Source organism: Cajanus cajan, chromosome 3 (assembly GCF_000230855.2).
Source record: "Cajanus cajan strain Asha chromosome 3, NIPB_CcT2T_4, whole genome shotgun sequence".
Classification (NCBI taxonomy): domain Eukaryota; kingdom Viridiplantae; phylum Streptophyta; class Magnoliopsida; order Fabales; family Fabaceae; genus Cajanus; species Cajanus cajan.
Genome location: NC_138519.1, coordinates 77,378,910 through 77,397,809, shown reverse-complemented (window position 1 = coordinate 77,397,809; position 18,900 = coordinate 77,378,910). Strand labels below are relative to the sequence as shown.

The window sequence follows — 18,900 nt, the reverse complement described above, 5'->3', positions numbered from 1 at the left end:
TAGTAGAAATAGACATAACACTAGCATAAGGAAGATTTTTAACATTGGTTAAAAATGATATTGTACAGCAGTTGCATAATTAATACAAAACATATAAGTGACTTTCTACATTAATTAGATTTTAACTGATATATAATAGTGAAAATTCAACTCAAGAGACTTTGGTGAACTATAAAACTATTTCCCCAAACCCTTAGCCCCCACCCCATAAAAGCAATCAATGCAAAATAGCAATTTTGCATTAGTATAAACCAAAAACAACCAAATATGATTAAATGGTCTATTTTATATTGATAAAAATGGATGTAAAATTATGCTATTAGATCAACAACATATGTAGAAAATGGGTAATGACACTTTTGATCGCCTATAACAATTTAATTGATTAATGTTTTAGAGCTGTTAAATTTACATAAACAGTTCAATATAATGTAAATTGTTATTATGGCCATGATATTGTGTATTGAATTGATTACTCAAAGAAAATAGAAAACATATGTTAAAATTTAATCAATTATATATTAATGATTACATAGCGTTGCAATGACCATGCAAGGCTGAAAAGGAATTTTGATCGATTAGAATATTCATTGGAGCATTGAAGTGTGGTTAATCGATCAGTGTGTTACCTCTAGAAAAGACATAAATTGTGCATTAATAGAATCTAAACAAATGTATTGCATTCATTTGTAAGGTACAGTGGGGAAATTAAAATCAATTAACATTTTGAAAGAAAAAAAAACATTAGAAGATGATAATGTTAACTAAAAGAAGAAGGAAGCAACGACTGTCAAATACAAATCGCAAAGCTAGTGGCAAAGAGGAAGAGAGCAACAATAGTAGGGAGTTTGAGGGGATATTTTTGGAACATGCATAAATGTATAATTGGTTTATGTGAATCTAATTTTCTTTGCTCTTTATGCTCACTTTTGCAATGAAAAAAAAAGTAATGACTTAGGACCCATTCATATCTTTGATTTTCTTTGTCTCTCATTAACACTATGTTTAGTTGCGCAAAAATACAGAGGGGGAGCGAATACGACAGAATTAGCGGAATAAACTAACTTTGATTTAAAGAAATTTTAAATTTTTTGGTATTTAAATTACTTTAATTTCAATTTCTATAATTTTTTTTGGATAAATCAATTCAAATTTTTTAAATTTTAAATTGTCAGATTGAATATGATAATTTAATTCTACCATGATAAAATTGATTTTAAAAATATATTTATATGTTAACATTTTTAAATTAAATTTTATAAAAATAAATATTAGTTAATTTTTAAATATTTAATAATTTTAAAAATTAATATTAGATAATATTTAATAATTTTAAAAATATTTTTTAAATATTTAATAATTAAAAACATGAAGAGATACGATAAAATATACAAGTGAAATAGGAAAAAAAAATTCAAATTCTTACTTTTTTGATAAAATTCTACTATTTTAAAAAAATTTACAAATATTTAAATTTTAATTTATTTTATAAATTTACCATCCAAATAAAATATTTCAGCATAAAAAATTTGAAATTATTTAAATAAATGAATTATTTTATTTAAATTTTTCATCCAAACACACTATAATTATTTGGTTTTAACAAAAGAAAAGAAATAAAAAATAAAAAATAAAAAATTGTTTCATGTTTTGCAACTTCAATCAATTGAAATTCCTAAATAATTGATTGTCCATTGAGGTTAATCAACAAAAAAAAAACATCAACAGCCATTATACGTGAGTTATTTTTTAAAAGCAAAAATAAAAGGTTATTTATTCTCATTATTTCATTAATTTTTTTCTATTCAAATAACTATATAATATTATTTATCTTTTCATTCCCTTATATTTCTTTTAAATCAAATCAAACCATCTAACATTTTACTACATTTCTTATTTTTTCTCTGATTCTCCCTATTTTTTTCTTTCTACTCTTTGTCTCTTTCCTACCAAATCGACCCTAACCAAATACACACTATTTAGTTTCAACATCATTTTTTCTCCTCTTAAGCCAATTTCTCCTCCAAATCAGAACAACCTAACAGAATATTAAGGTTGTAAGTTCGTAAGTCGAACCCAAAATTCATGGACTTAAATTGAGTTAAAAATACAAAATTTAAAATTACTTTCTCATTGTAATTTTTAATTTAAAAAATATATGTGAAGTTTATAACTAATGTCTGTAGATCATTAATACTAGTACAGAAAAATAGAGGAAGGAGACAGGGTGGTTTTCATTCAAATTTGGTTATGGCAGGAAGGAATAGGACAGAGGCATAGCAATAGCATAAGCATAGTATCATAGTTATCATCAAAAAACAAAAAAAAGAATAAAAAGAATAGTATCATAGATGCGCTGAATTTGGCTTTATTGATGGATGCACACACAGGATTGGGGAAAAAAACAGTACAAAGTCACAGGCAACAACCGAACACAAGTTATGACTTACGAATATCAATTATTTGGATCGTCTTTTCTATGATAATTTATAATATAATTCTATTTTGTTCTGAATTTGGACAACCACTATGTACAAGTATAAAGATCGTAGGTTATATTGTTGTATTAAGTAATTAAATAAATGGTAAGCAATTGGGGCAAGAGGACAATGATTCATGTTAAGGATGATGGAGAAATGTCTTGGTGTGAAACTTTTTGTAACATAACATGGGCTACTGTGATATGCCTTTTGCTTTTTTAATGTTTCTCCTCTCCTCTGACCTCTCCTCTGTGTACCACTGTCATGGCCACCACCTATGCCTGCACATGCCTCCACTTTCATTATCCACATCACATACTTTTTTTTATTAGAAATTACAACCATTTTATATTAGTTTTTTTTTTTCTATTACAAGATTTTCTATTATTTTTCCAGTTATAATACTGATCTTTGCTCTCAGTATTGAGACTACACTTTCTTATAAATGTCTTTTTTAAGTCGAGTATATATATTATATTATATTTAAAATTTTATGATTAAAAAAATGTACATGATTATTTTAAATTATCATGTGATTACTAATTGTTTTTTAATATTGATCATATATATATATAGACAGAAAAAGATGAGAAATTAAGTTACTCCAAGAATCATATTAAAAGAGTTATTCTGTATCTCCACCATTTATTTTCTCTCAAATTATAATGAGTAATTCAAAAGAATATCTAATGGTTAAAATTATTTAGGTTGCAATCTGAAAGATGAAAGGTAAATACTACTATAAATTATATTAAACAAAATCTTATTTTACTCTTCCATTGGCAAGGTTAGGTACACTTGAAGATTGGTTCACATTTATCGTTGACAACTTTTGACATTATTATGGACTGGATCATGATGATGGTGATCTTAACACTTATGCATGTCTGCCTTTCAGTTTAAAAAATCATGGTTTGAATTCAAGTTTGTCTCTTCATCTATTATTACTTTTATCTAAATCATATTTTAAGAATTTTATCCTAATGGTTGTGAGATGATGCACTTGAACATTGCTTGTTGCAACTAAATACAAATTTATATGCGATCTATTTGTTTTATTACTTATTTTATTTATATATATATATATATATATATATATATATATATATATATATATAAAAGATAATAATTGAATTGTTAAAAATTAATGTAGAATATAAATTATTAAATAAAATAAGTTTAAGTACACTTACTTGTAGAGTAAGATGATTTTTCCTCGTATATATTGCTAATAAAATACTCATTTTATATTTATTGATAAACTTAATTTTCATTGTTTATTGTCTTTATTAGGTTATAAAACATACAATATGATCTTGATAAAAAAAATACAATATGATTTTTATGTCTAGTTAAAGTTTGACTTAATTTATTATTTAATGTAATAATATTTTTAAAATATGTTTTTATTACTATCAAATTATTTAGGATTCAACTATAATTTGATCAATGTGAACCAATATTTTCAATGGTCCAACAATCGCTTTGATTTTAAAAACAGTACGTTATATACCAAACCTAAGATCGAGGCGCGTAAATTGAAATCCATATAAACAAGTTGAGGTTCCATTTTTTTAATCAAATTATGGTTTAGAAACGGGATTCCAACATACTAATATTTTTACAAAGAACGCAACAGAGTTAAAGATGTGATGCATAATATAAGTTGATGGTATTTAAGAATATGCGAACAAAGTTATATAGAAAGGTTCAAGAGGGAACAAAGAGAAGAAAATATGTATCAATCACTAATAAAAGGGAGATATATTAGAAAGAAAAAAAAAGAAACAGGAAATTACTATATGTCCAGACACCGACAAGACAACAGCGGGAAAATAACTAAGAACATACAAGAGTGACAAACACAAGTGATGTCTGATTCCACTAGCAAATGTTACAATTATTGTAAGCATCATGAAATAAACTTTAATTCCTTCTTTAGTTATTTTCTTTAGTTTCAGAAGAGCTTAGCTAATTTTAAAGGAATTCAAATAATGCTCGCTATTATTTTTCTCCATGTTTTATTTGTATTTTTTTTTCTATAACACTTGTGTTGTGTCTTTCACTTGAAATAATTATATTCAAACTAAATAGCATTATTATAAATGACAAAGTTTTTTCTTTGAATGTTCAATATAGTTACGTACTTATGATTGGAACTCGAGACTATTACTTGAAAGAGTAGATATATACTTAAAGAATTCATTAACGACACCCTAAATATTTATATTTAATTAGACGAACATGTCTCAATTGTTCTGCGGGAGAGAGACGGTGTGTCGGGGAAACACTAATTTAGAAGATTCTTGGAAAAGTAAGTTCCACTTCCATGACAGAATCTATCACCGTTTTGACCAACTCACTTTCTTCCATCACCAAATCACCACGCCTCCACCACCGTCAGTCCGTCAGTCCGTCATTCGCAAAAAAATTAATCATAGTAATGACAAAAATTGTTTGAGAAAAACACGACAATGACATAGTCACCAAGAAGGCAAGAATATAATTATTGGATCTTAACCATGCTCTTTTAGTTTTTAAATGAGCATCTCAACTAGATCATAGATCCATAATTTTGGAAATAATAATATCAAAAGCCGATCCAAATGGTGAAAAGCCCCGAAACCAGGGCCGCATTCCACTTATCTATTTATTGCATGTGGGAGTCTACCAAAGTGTAACACAATGTGATGTAGTAATATAATAGATGCATTCTTGTATTTAGAGTATACACGCTAAATGAGAGATGATGCATTTAATGTTAATGGTTCACATGATTCATGAATGACTACGATATTCACTGAAAAAATGGTCGCATCATATGCATTTATTGAATAGAAAACACATTACCTGAAACAAGCTTCTCTTCTCTGTACAGGAATGGCATTACTATAATCATGGAAATCTGCAACTGGATGGTATATTGGCATTCATCTATTCTGAGTGATCGTATTAAATTTGTTCAGAATTACGAGAAAATATAAGCTGAACTCTAATCTTCCTAACTTAGGAAGAATAATAGAAGCAGACAAAATGGAAAATAAGAGAATGGTAAAAAGGCTTTTAGTCAGAATTTTTTTTAACTATTTCAGGCAAAATAAACTAACTTTTTGGTACAGGTTGAATAAAGCAATTGAACTCCGAATCCCTTAACGGCAATACAGTTGTCTGACTCGCACGTTTCTGAGAAAGAACACATGGTTTACAGAAGATCAGAATGAATTTATACTTGCTAATTGCTATACATTTCTGAGTAAACCTACACAGTACATAGTTACATACAGCCCAGACGAAACCATTTTAAGAGGCTTATACTGGGAATATGAATGGGCAACTAAAATACACATGGAATATGTTATATACGCAAAAAAAATTAAAATAAAGGGGCAACATAACTGGCAAATCATCGCAACACATGTAAAGAAAATCAAGAATCAGTATTGACATCAGAGGAAACTTGCATAGAAGGTTGATGATGGTTACTGCTCTTCTCCAAACATATCTGCTTGGCCATGCAAGGAAAAAAATTATTATTTCACACTATAATATAATATCTCAACTGAGTATAGTAAGTAGGGATATAGGAGTAAGAAATGCTAGAAATACACTATTTTTGCACGCTTGTTTCAACATACTTTCTATTATTGGATGAAATTCATGATCTATGAGAAATCTACTAAATCATGTGGGTCCCAAAAACTAGGGAGTGCAACCTATATGAAATTAATCTAATAATAAATAATGTGTCAAATAACCGCTTTTCTAGGGCTAAATTATGATATAAACAAGTTATTTCAATATAAAAAGAATAAACGATGGTCAAAACTTCCATTCAAAGTTCTAAGTGATGATGATAGCTCCACTACTCTGGCATGATATCAAGTCATCAACAATCTTAACTACAAAACATATAATCACTAGAGGTCTATTAAACATTTTACACCAGAAAAAAAAAAAAGTTTAACAAAAGAATTTTTTTCTGAGATAATAAATCACACGACTTGGAGTTACAGGGCACTAGGGATCACTCGTTAATTCCATCAACAGTATACATGTACATACAGAATGAATTTATTTTATCAGCATCTATGAATGTACATACAGAATGAATATATTTTGTCAGCATCCCTCCAATGGCTAATAGAAACTTAATATTGTACATATTAAAATTAAAACATTTTAATTTTTAATAAGGAAACAAGAATCAAGAACTAAGATGAAAAACCTGAGTCATCTATACTCCCTATATGCCTTTGCTCATGATTTAGATCACAACAACAATCAAGTACTTTCCTACAAAGCGGGGTCAGGAACCTAGATAAAATGACATCATAATATTCTACTATGAATCATGTCTAAAAATAAATCATTGATAATATTTTTTCTCCTAATAATAGATGCTATCCCAACTTTCTAATGCATTAATTTGTAACCCTGTCTTGTCTGAACTACTACGGTTTCTTTAAAAATTGACCTACTAGAAAAAGGATTCTTCATTCTTTTAATTAAATGCAAGGCTAGCTTAGAGCCTTTAGATTGATCAAATGAAAACTGCACGCCATTGCACTAATGTTTTGATAATTGCTGACCAGGCAGAGTCATAATACATCTCAGGTTTGTAACCACCCAAGACCATTCACTCCTCAATACCTCTTAAGTTAGCCAAAAGTAAATAAAACGTACACTTTTATTTTATAAATTGGTCAATTGAAAAAAATAATGTTACAGAATCCGGAGCTAAACCTTTTGAAGCAAAGTTCACTGCAGATAACTATGGCAGCACCATAGGCCCCAATGGCTTGTTTACATGGCGGAATTTTGGCCATCCGCCATTGATAACACAGTAGCATATATCAGATAGCTTAGAGAAAGATTATTTGAGGTATATGATGTTTACCAAAAGAAGATCCTCATCGGTGCCAAAGGCTTTGCGAGCTTCTTCTAAAGACTTCAAAGAAATCCTCTTATGTTTCCTGCACATTTTTCAGGGAATTTTGAATTTGTTAATTTATGAAGATGACTAACCAACTCATATTTTAGGATCAAAATCACAAAAAATATAACTAGGCAATAATTTAACCACTCAAATAATATGCATATGTTTGTCATATTCCAGCATATTGTTTTTGAAAATTAATAAAAATTGACTATTTCATTTGATCAATGTCATTTCACTCGTTTGCATTGTCCTTTGCTATATCAGCAAATTCAGCCATAGTAAAAAGGAATAGCACTAGAATCATGAAGCATAAATTTTTTTAAGAATATTCACACAAATGGTTTTTGTCATCCAAGGCATGTATCAACATCTAAATTGACGCAATGAAGGACGGTTTGTTTGGCTATGCTACTACTCTGATCTGGCAGGTTATTTCATCAAATATATTGTAATAGAAGCAATACAACGAGCAAATTTGATTATTTATACTACATGAGCCAAAAATTGTAGCCATAACAGACGCAGTACTCTGCCCCTTCTAAACAGTTAGCCTGTTCATACAACAAAGTTAAGGAAACAAATGGTTGTCCAGTAAAACAAACGGCTTAACAACCAATACCAGTGATGCAATCAGAATGAAACCATTATCAGTATCATTAAACATCCACTGCCTGGATAAAATTCATGAACACAGGAACTGGAAACAACCACGTAAATATAAATGCTCAACAGAACAGACACTGCCTATATGAGAAATAATGAATAAGTGAGTACGCAGAAAGTAAATTTTATTCAGACTCGGGTGGCATAAAATTACATCTAGAATTTTTAAGGTGCCATGAAAAATGAGTTGAGCTATGACTTGCAATAACTCAACTTAAACATATTTTTCTTGTCAGTTTCATTGGAAAACTCTATTATAGAAAGTTTTTCCTCCCAGAGGTTCTCTAAAGTTGTAGATTTTCATATTACGAATTCTTGTTTGATTCATATAATACCTAAAACACTGCAACACTTATGTACAAAGTACAACATTGTCTGACAAATACAGTAGAAATATCGCTGTTATTATAATTATCTTAAGGAGACATATACCTGTCTGTCAATATGGTACACTACCCATGCAGTAGAATTTGGCATATGGTTTTACTTAAAATAAAATTATATTATTTTCTTCTTTCCAAAGGACAAAAAACTAGAAGCCAGGTGTTAAACGGCACTTTGAACATGTATTACAAAACTCCTTAGATGCCGACATAAAATTACTAAAAAAAATTGAAATTCTCTGGATTTGTTACAATAATGTGTAAATAATGACGACAATGGAAAAATGATGATAATTCAAGAAACAAAAACTTCTTATACAGTTTACCCAATTTTATATAAGCATTATATGCTCGAATTTTTTTTTCTCAGATAGAAATAAAAAAAAATGACTCATTTAATCATTAAATGAGTTTTGGATCCACATGCCACGTTTGAGATCCAATTATAATGGTAAAGAGCTTAAGGAAAATGTTATTGTGCAGAAAACTTTAATATAAAACCAGAAGTAGAAAGAGGGAAAAGCGGATACTTAGAGCTGGCAGGGTCTCTAATCTCAAACATATCTGCTCCAGCATCATAGCCACATATCAACACATAGTGACCTGTCAATGAAATTTTTCTATTCATTAACTCATTCAATAAATTGATATTTTTAGAATGTTAGGATAAATACTAATATAAATATAAATATGTTTTGAGGATATTGACTACTTTCTCATATATTGGAAAAATATCAGCACTTGTTCACAGTTGCAAACAAGTATAATCTAGGGTGTTCAAGAATTAAAACTTCTGGATACCAACAGCTATCAATCTTTGAAATCATTTTTCAGAATCACTTAACGTAGCTACAATACAATGTGATATATAAAATTTACATTAGCTTCCTTGTTCTTGAAAGCATATAACAATTTTTTTGGGGGATGGATTTGAAAGAAAAGGGAGATAACAAATATTGAGAAAATGAAAAATCAATGGGTTCTCAAACTTGTGAGGTGTGTAAAAATGATGGAGATATATCCTCAGGTTCATGCCACACAGCAATGAATGGAGAGGTCATTCATGGTTTTCGTAGAGGAATATGAGGGAAATCTTGCAATGCATTTGTCTGATTTTTTCAGTATTCCAGGCCTTTGTTTGTTGTCCATCCATGAAGAGTCATATGTTTTGGTTTTATAGGATGTGTCATGTGTGGGTCAAAATGGGACAAAAGACATTAATTAAGGTTTCCTTCAGGTGTCAATTTGTGTTTGAAAAGTCAAAGGTAAAAGGGGACAGTCTGCTTTCACCTGTTTTGGGTAAAAGCAGAGCAAGTAGGGGTCCAAGGCCCAATTTCTGAGTTAAGTCTGTTAGAATTATGTGCAGTTAATATATCGCATGTTAACATGCATTTAGTATTCATACAAATTATTTAGGAAGTTGCACACATTCACTCTTAACCTAGAAACTAGTGGTGCCTTTGAGTGTCTTTGTACATGATGTTTTGCTTAACAAAAACTCTAAATCCTCTTACATCCTCCTCCTACTTCTGTTGTATGGTATGTTGTGAACGTGTTTTATATTTTCAAGACATTAATTGCATTTATTTTTTCACTTATCATTTCTTCATAAGGTAGTAGGAGGATTTGCAGGAAGATACAACATTACTCTTTGCATAATGGAAGAACTGAATAAAATCCATTTTCATTATCTACATTCTCTCTAAAATATTCTCCTCTCTATTTAGCAGCTCCATATTAAATCTCCTGTTAAATTCAACATGGCATCAGAGTGGTACTATCCTTCATGACCTGTCCTATCATAGTTCCATTGCCAGGTTCCTAAAATGTGGAACTGTTCTCATTTTCAGTAACTTCTCTCATTCCACTGGTCATCTTCTCTATTTTGCACCTTCCCACCAGTCTTCTCTGTGGCTCCACCAGCATGCCATTTCAATGAATTTTTCAGTGGCCTGCAACCATTGGCAACTTGTCCAACAAACTTCCAGCAATGCTCCTGCAACCAGTGGTGACCTTTACTGATGACCTTCTAATAATAACTGTCTGTTAATCTGTCTAATAGATTTTACAATGATTATTTTCCAACAAGTTTTCACTTTCAGCAACTTTCTAGTTAATCTATTAAATCTTCAGCTGTGTCAATATCTAGCTCCTATTAGTTCATCCGGTGGTCTTTCTCTGGTCTAAACAAGTCCTATGTTGCCTTTTGAATCAAGTTTGGTGGATCCCATATTATTATTATTATTTTCAAAAACAAGGGTTTACTGGTAACAAGCTTAAAGCCTAATAAACTTTAAATTAAGGGAGAGTGTTAGAATTATGAGCAATCCATGTATACCAAGTTAAAATGCATTTAGTATTCATAGGAATTAGAATTTAAAATGTTGCACTCACTCACTCACTCTTGGCCTTGGAAATAGTACTATCTAAGTCTAGACTCTAGAGTGTCAATCTATATGGGCATTTTGCATAATGGAAATGCAAAAATAAGAAACCATTTTCGTTCTTTAATTCTCTCTGAAATAATTTCTTCATTTTGCAATTGTAAACCTCCCACTAAATTCAACAAAGTCATTTATGAAATATGGTAGAGATCAATCAGTTTAAGGCATCCTTTGTCTAGCAGACATGAGATTCAATCAAAGTCATCATTTTGTCCAGTTGCGAGGAGATTTGTTTCCTATCTTATAGTGAACAAGGCATCTTGGATTGAGGCGCCTCAGGAACATTTCCCATCAAAAGCCTACCAAGGCACTTGTTAGATTACAGTTCTCACCCCTAAACTAGATGCCTTACCACAAGTCCCGGGTATCATACTGCATCATCCCCTTTTGCCTTGACTATTTTAAGAGATGGCTGTTAGTATTTTAATCTGAAACATTTAGTCTTATATGAAATTACTTGATTGAGATAGGATCCAATTATGTTCCTCCTCAAGCAATAAGCTTAATATGTATAAAAATAATTACAGAAAAGCAATTAAAATCCCTGCTTTTTTCATCCTCAAGTAATAAAAGCTTAATTTTTCTATTATATAGCAAATTTTAGGAAAACAAAAAGATATCATGTTTGAACATGAGTCACACATTGCAAAACTTCTTGAAATGAGTTTTTTGATCCCTACACATAGTCAATGTTACCATCATGATGGATCATAGGCAACCTATCTCCACCAAAATTTTAATTTTTCTTAATATTGCATGTATTATATGTATAACTGTAAATTGATTGCCTCCACAAGAATTTTATATTTTTAATGTTTCAGATATGAGTCTGTACATATTGCCCCCATAGTCTAAAATTTCTAGGCCTGTCATTGCTTTTGACCATGTAAGACATTGGTATGGAATGAGGCAGAGGGGTGCATTGCATTGCATGCATGCACCTGTAACGTTGGCCCTATATATAGCAAAAATGTTAGAATTTGTAACGAAGCAAACAGCCCAGGTCACATCAGTCCTTCAAGTCAAACAAGTTTCACCTAAACCAATGAGTGTTTTTTTATTTTTATTTTTTGGTTACATGAGATAAAAACAAAAGAAGAAAGGCAAACGCAACAGCTAAACCAGGTTTGAAGGTTTAGGGGAGTCTAATTTTGGTTTAATAACCATGATTTAAGTGAACATAGTTCAGTGGATTGTGGATATGACCTACTACAGTTATGAGTGTAGAAAAAGCCTTGCAAATCTCCAACCAGAAAACTTAACAGCATTGGCGTAATGTCCATATTTTTACTCATCAAAAACTTGAGTTTCTTTTTTTCCTTCATTTGAAGTAACTTAATTTGTTTCCAAAACAAAAATACTTCAAAGGGTATATAGCCTTTGTTGAGTTAATTTGAAATATACGATCTTCAACATAAATTTAATACAAGGGTTTACTGGAGTGGATAATTGTCTATAAGTACTAGCACATCCCTGTTAGATATACAAAAGAAAAAAAAAATCAGATTTAACACACCTTCTAGAAGGGTCAGTGAAAAGCCATGAAAATGTTTTCTGCCCATTACCCTAATCAAAAATGGAAATATAATATGTTTTTATATTTGTCTATACTCATCATATGTAGGTAGTAACTTCCACTTGGAAAGAATACATCCAATACAGATGAAAATAAGTTGAAGCTCAAATATAAATGTTCACCTGTGTAGCCAGGATTGTTGCTGAAGACACCAGGCACAGGAACATCTTCTTGCCGTACATGACTGAAACAGAACCTTTTCAGAAGCAGCTAGAATTGCCCATCACCAAGGAAAATGACATTATTGAGGAAAAGAAAAATGAAATAGTGAAAATTTACATTACACCAGGGTAAAAATAAGTTTTTCTATGAATGAAATTGGTTTACCTCTGGTTCTATCTAAAGTTGGTAAGAGCAATCGGAGTATGTAAGTGTAGTACAATGCACAGTTATTGTTAATAAGGCATTGAAGTCAATAAGCCTTTGTTTGGTAAAGGGGAAGTAGGGAGGAAGTAAGGAGAATGGGAAGGAAGTGAAGATTGATGGGTTGTTTCATAAAGAGGAAGTAAGAGGGAAGTTGCAATAATTAAGGTGGGCCCCACTAAAATAAACTTCCCCTCTCATATGAGGGGAAGTGTATGGAAATTGACAAAATAAATAAATAAATACACAGGGGTGCTGGCAACTGGGTGTACAGGTTACTTGGATTTTTTATTTTTTTTTTAAACGTTGTTTACGTATTGTGGTAGCTGGCTGCATCTGCTTGCCACTTTTTATTATTATTATTTTTTAATTTTTATTTTTCACTTTGATTTAATTTTTAATTGATTTTTCCATTTTAAACTTATGGTTTTTGTTGAATTTTTTTCACAGATTTTTTTATTGGAGTTTTTAATTTATTATTTTTAATTGTATTTTGAATTATTTTATTATTTTTTGAAGACTTAATTTATATAAAAAAAATAAATAATACAACACAATAAAGATAAAGGACAATTGTGTAATTTAATTTATAATTCAATTTAGTTTATTTATTAAATCCAATATAATCAATTAAAAAAAATTTCTTCCTCCCATTTCTCTTCTATTTCTTTCTTTCCAAACAACTTCAATTTCCACTATTTCTCTTACCTACTTCTCTTCTTTTCCCTCTGTTTACCTTTTTACCATACATAGTGTAAAGAAAGGATTATAAGAAAACTGTACCTCAATTTGTTGTGGTCAACTAATGCAATAGCAATATATTTCCCAGACAACATGAGAATAGAAATCTCTTCTGCACTAATTGACCTGCACTGTAAAAATATCGGAAATGGAAATTATTTAGGGGTTAGGACAGTTATTGTAGTTTGTTAGTAGAAGGTTAGTCAGTCACAGGAGACTTGAAAGGTAAATAAACAGGAGGAGGATATAAAGGAAAAGGAATTATGTCTTGTATTATTTGTTGATTGAGCTTTTGCTCTTTGTGAAGGGAAAACCCTTGGAGGAGAGATATCTCTCCTATTTTCTGTTATTTCCATTTAATTCAATAAATTCTTCCTTTTCTTTCCAGTTTCTATTCTTGGTTCCAAACAAAAAGGTTTGTTGGCTACTTATAAAGAAACAACAAAGTCGTAACTCTAAGCAAATAAAATGTTTCCATGCAAAGATATTAACTATAAAACTCTACTTGTCATTTTCTGTCAGTTCCAACAAATCTGCCACAGAAAACCATTTTACGAAGTGTTATACAAAAACTGATTTTCTAATCAACAGTGGTCAATGTATGTAATAAAATTGCAACTGACTAAACTGATTTCAGATCCTTCAATTATTTCCTACCAAGACAGACATGACAATAAAACATTAATTGAAAGAAAAGACTTAATATTTTCCTTTTCTTCTCCAATAGGTGACAATCTCAAAGCCTCTCTCAGATTGATACGGAAGGGATCCAATAAAAAAGGTGCAAGCATGCAGCATACCTGTATATCAATCCCAGCCTCCACTGCTTTCTGAAATAGCATATCCACTCTCACTAGATCATTAGGCAGTTCATCCTACACAATATTTAAAACAAAATCCTATCAACTTTATAGGTAGACTAAGCATTGAATGCACGCAGAAGAAAGATCCATATCATGGTTCTTTCAAAATCTCCAATAAACCAACATCGAAAGTGACAATTGTTAAACCCGACATGCAATGATCTATAAACTGGTAACCGTTCTGCCAATCATGATTATCCATAAGACCTAGAGCCAAGCTCTGGTATATTTTGAGCAAAGCTAGTCCACTTTTCTGTTAACAGTGGTGAATCTAACCCCATGCCATTTAAAATGTCCTCTCGGATAATATTCTGACACCATACCTCAAACACATAATTTGACCACTCTTAAAAAAAATCTTATATCTTCAATTTCAACTACACAGACATGAGGAAAGACAAAGTTAAAATAAACTCCCATTTTGGTCCTTAAAACATTTTTGGAACATTAATTTGCTGTTCAAAAGATTATTACATCTATTTAGTATTTACTCTTCAAATGATAAGTTTTGCGGCAACCAAAACAAAATAGCCCTAAGTTACTGTTTGGAGACCAAAAATCATGATTACATGACCAAATTGATGTTTCAAAATTTTCCCAAGGACCATACTGGAGGTTTACTAAAAGAAACAAACAAAAGAACTTGTAACTATTTCCGTATGACAGTGAGTCACCTTGTAAAATGATTCAACACAATATTTTGGGTTGGCACCAAGTGTCACTGTGAAGTAGGAAAAATCAACAGAAAATCTCTGTAATAAATACGCCAAGTCAACAGTCCAAATGCTGCAAAACAGTAGTAAACAATGAGAGCAGTCAGAAGTTCATCATACATTTTCATATTGAATTACAATACCCATCTGTTTTTTTTTTTGTACATGATATTAGTCTGTTTTAGTATTTGATTCAGATTGATGCTTAGTTGGCAAAAATAAAGTCGTAACAATTGACAGCATCATCCTGACAAGTTAACAAAGCTATAACTTACATCATGTTTATATTATATTCAACCATTAAAATAAACAAAAAAAAAAAAAACTTATTTTCCTTTTTCCCCCTTCTTGAAAAATCTGATAAGCACTTTGGTTTTGTAACTTGAGTCCCAAACAGTGTAAGCAAAGGCATAAATTACATGCAAAACCAGAATATCTTAATTCCTATATTTTGCAAATCTATCAATATATGATGACCAATGTCCAAGTTGCTTTCTGAAATTCTACCAGATATATTAAGGAGTATGTCATTTCATGATTGATTTTATATAGGTGGAGAAAGGACAAAAGATCATGAACTCTGAAGCAAACTTTAGTTCTGAATGTTGAACTCCAAATAGCACATGGACTAATCAATTCATTTATATAAGTTGCTTATCAAGTCTTCAACAAATTTATTCTAACGAATCTGGTTTAGTATGTTCACTAGCAAATGGAAGCTTCTAATTTGAAAACAAATTAAGAGTATGAGAAAATACATACTTTTCAAGTGTCATAAAACCTATTATGTCCGCAATCCAATGAACTAAGCAAGGAATCATACAATGGTCCTCTTCATACTTGTCCTAGCCAAACAATTGGCTCTAATACCACTTTTTTGGGTTGGGGGGGAGCCTGAATACAAGGGAGATCTACATCTAATGCCAAATGCTTAAGCTTTTGGGAGTTATTTATGACATAGTATCGAAGCCTCTATGACTAAGTAGTCTACAGATTGCCTCATGCCACCCCCAATTTCTTATTTTATGTAAAATTAAGCACAAGGTAGGGGCCTTGTGCATTGTCCACCCATCAAGTTCAATCCTGATGAGCTCTTGCATAAGAGTTGTTAGAAATATAATCAAATTATTCATTTGACTTCACATAACAGCTCAGGCTATTAGGATAGTTGATTTTTTAACAAAATCTTATTGGGAAAATGTATTAAATAACAATAAAAATAATAATAATCATAATAATCATAATAATAACAACAACAGCAGCAGCCATGGGATTATCAAGTATAAATATAAAAATGTGTACTAAAATATGATAATTGCAAGATAATCTGATTATTTTTGGGTAACTAGGTAAGATGTAAAATGCAAGCGACAACTCTGGGCTAAATAGAAGACGAAGGGGCCAAGGAGGAAGGTTAGTTTACTTAGTTATATGTAATATCACTACATTAATCACAATGCATCAAAATGTGTATTTAGAATTTTAGTCTATAACATTTGATGAAACTTTGGTCCAAAATGTAAAGACACTAAGAAACATTTTCACCTGATTAGCATTTTAAGATTGTCAATGATTTCAAATTAAAGAAATACGGAGGAGATAGGAGGACTAGAGATATACTTGCATACGTATAGTCCTACAGAGTATATTCTCACAACTTTGTAGAACCAACAGAGAGTCCACACAAGATTGAGTGCGCTTTCAGGCACTATACTTTTCTTAACCTATTAAAGAAGTCTGAAGACTCCAAACTATGTTTCCTTCTTAGATGCATTAGAAAGAGCCATGCATATACAGTCTGGGATCTTGAAGCATTTCATATTTCAGAGTAACTACAATTTTAAGCTTTTATAGAGGAAAAAAGACCTGGTTGTGCTGCATAGTTCAGCCAGTGCTTGAATATCATAGTTGTTGACACCAATAATTTTCAAAACCATCAAGACACAAGCAAGGCCACAATCCCATGTATATATTTGGTTTATGTGTGGTACCTATAAGCATAATTAGATAAACTTTATTACAGACATAATCAACAGAAAAATATTCCTAGTATAATATGTAAAGAATGATATTTCAACAAAAAATCACATGCTCTTACTTCAATGAATTGTGAACGACGCAAGGAGGGAGGATGGGAATCTATATTACTTGATGGTTGCTGAAACAGGTATGGATCTATTGCATTCAAAGTATTGCCTTTTAATTCTCTTTCATCTCCAGTCTTGAGAATCTTGTTGAATAGCAAGTATATGGGCCACATCAATGACCAAAGTGTGTTTAAAGCGTTTAATTTCAAACAAAGGCCCAGAACAGAGTCCAGAGCAGCAAATGAGGTGTTCCTTGTCGCATATGAGGAGTCTCCACCAAATTGGTAGAATTGCAGTACATGCACTTCCTGCAGCAGCTTTGACCAAAAAAAGTTATAACAAGTCAAGCATGAAATTCTTCAATTTCTTTGTAGTTAGGATTCCCCAATTTCCAAATCCATAGAAGGGCATAACACTTGAGAATTTTTGGATGAACTAGTTTGGTGGGGAAGATCGGAAGGGAGGGGTAATTTATTAATTCAAGTAAACATTCTCCGCAGTGATAATTATTAAAAATGTGAGATTACCATGCAACCTCCAATCACCCACATTCATTTAAAAAATAAATAAATAAACAATAAAACTAATAATTCTTTAAATTAAAAAAAAAAAAAAAAAAATCAATCTCCCCTCCCTTTGCCCTGCAAACTCCTCCATCCAAACATACTACGGGTCAGTTAAGCAATCAGAATTGTTCAAGTTCAATGCCAATTGCACAAAATCAAACTTAGATGGCCTGTAAAAGTTGAAAGTAAGTGCAGGGTAGCTACACCAAACTTACACACGAGACATTTAATCTATATTTTTGTTTTTTTGTCCTTCTTTAAACTAGGTATCCTACACAAACTAATGTGATAAACAGGAATTCTGCCTGACACCAAAAAATTCTCCCTCGTAATAAAACACATAAACAGGAAATAAAAATCTCATTCTGATTTTCATCTTCTTCTTTGTCTTTCCAAGGAAATGATGGATCAAAACAAGTCCAAAGCAGATAAAATTTCAACGGCGCCTTCACTCCAACGACAGCATACAATTCAACAACTAAACTATTCGAATATGATGGGCGAAATAAACCGGAAAATGGTAAGTTGAAATAAATCAAGGAAGGAATAAATTCCACATGAAAAAATAATCAACGGAGCACGACACGAAACAAAACAAAACATAAATGAAATGAAACGGAGGCAGCGTCATGCAAAGAAAATGAAATTGGAAGGAAATTGAACGTACGAGAGAGAAGGGAGAAGAAAGCGCGAATTGGAAGCGGAGTTAGAGAGGTTTAGGTTGAGGTGTTAGGTTGGTGCGTTTCTGAACGCTTTTCTTCATTTTCGTTTCAGTTTCTGATTTGTCTTTTGCCCTCTTTCTTCTCTCTTCCGCCTTTCTCCATTCTCCATTCCCTCTCTCACCTTTTTCTTCTCCAAACTTCTTTCGTTTTCTTCTTCTTTTTATTTTTCTAATTATATATTTTTGGAATGGATTTTTTATTTTTTTATTTTTATTTTTTTTATTTTACTTTAGTGTTAAAATGTTGATTGACTTAAGTATTTGACTGCGATATCAAATACATGTGGCATCAAGTCAGATTTAAACAGCCAATATGGGTAAGGACAGCATGAACAGATTCAACTAATGTTCTTTTTTAGCA

At 31.1% G+C, this 18,900-nt stretch overlaps 1 protein-coding gene across 6 annotated transcripts; it reads right to left on the bottom strand.

The window, feature by feature from the left end:
- Nucleotides 1-2,727: 2,727 nt before the first annotated feature.
- On the bottom strand, nucleotides 2,728-18,705 carry LOC109790048 (guanylyl cyclase 1). 6 transcript variants are annotated; one of them, XM_020349140.2, is made up of 12 exons: nucleotides 18,486-18,703; nucleotides 17,264-17,560; nucleotides 17,032-17,156; nucleotides 15,127-15,238; nucleotides 14,390-14,464; nucleotides 13,632-13,720; nucleotides 12,608-12,669; nucleotides 8,996-9,068; nucleotides 7,378-7,453; nucleotides 5,588-5,663; nucleotides 5,331-5,391; nucleotides 2,728-2,761 (listed from the first exon to the last, which is right to left on the bottom strand). In XM_020349140.2, exons 2-12 carry the CDS (start codon nucleotides 17,423-17,425, stop codon nucleotides 2,743-2,745), a joined length of 930 nt encoding a protein of 309 aa, XP_020204729.1. In that variant the 5' UTR covers nucleotides 17,426-17,560; nucleotides 18,486-18,703; the 3' UTR covers nucleotides 2,728-2,742. The 6 variants fall into 6 exon arrangements, with proteins under 6 accessions (XP_020204729.1, XP_082927507.1, XP_082927506.1 ...); XM_083071381.1 differs by lacking the exon at nucleotides 2,728-2,761 and adding an exon at nucleotides 4,686-4,869 and having other exon boundaries at nucleotides 17,264-17,569; nucleotides 18,486-18,705; XM_083071380.1 differs by lacking the exon at nucleotides 2,728-2,761 and adding an exon at nucleotides 4,686-4,869 and having other exon boundaries at nucleotides 18,486-18,704.
- Between the last annotated feature and the right edge of the window lie 195 nt (nucleotides 18,706-18,900).

Excerpts from the sequence above, each read along its gene's own strand:
- LOC109790048 (XM_083071381.1), bottom strand. The coding sequence starts at position 17,425 with ATGTGGCCCATATACTTGCTATTCAACAAGATTCTCAAGACTGGAGAT. Across the intron at positions 9,069-12,607 it reads CAACAATCCTGGCTACACAG|GTCACTATGTGTTGATATGT; the intron begins GTGAACATTTAT and ends TTTCATTGACAG. Across the intron at positions 7,454-8,995 it reads AGAGACCCTGCCAGCTCTAA|GAAACATAAGAGGATTTCTT; the intron begins GTATCCGCTTTT and ends AAAAATGTGCAG.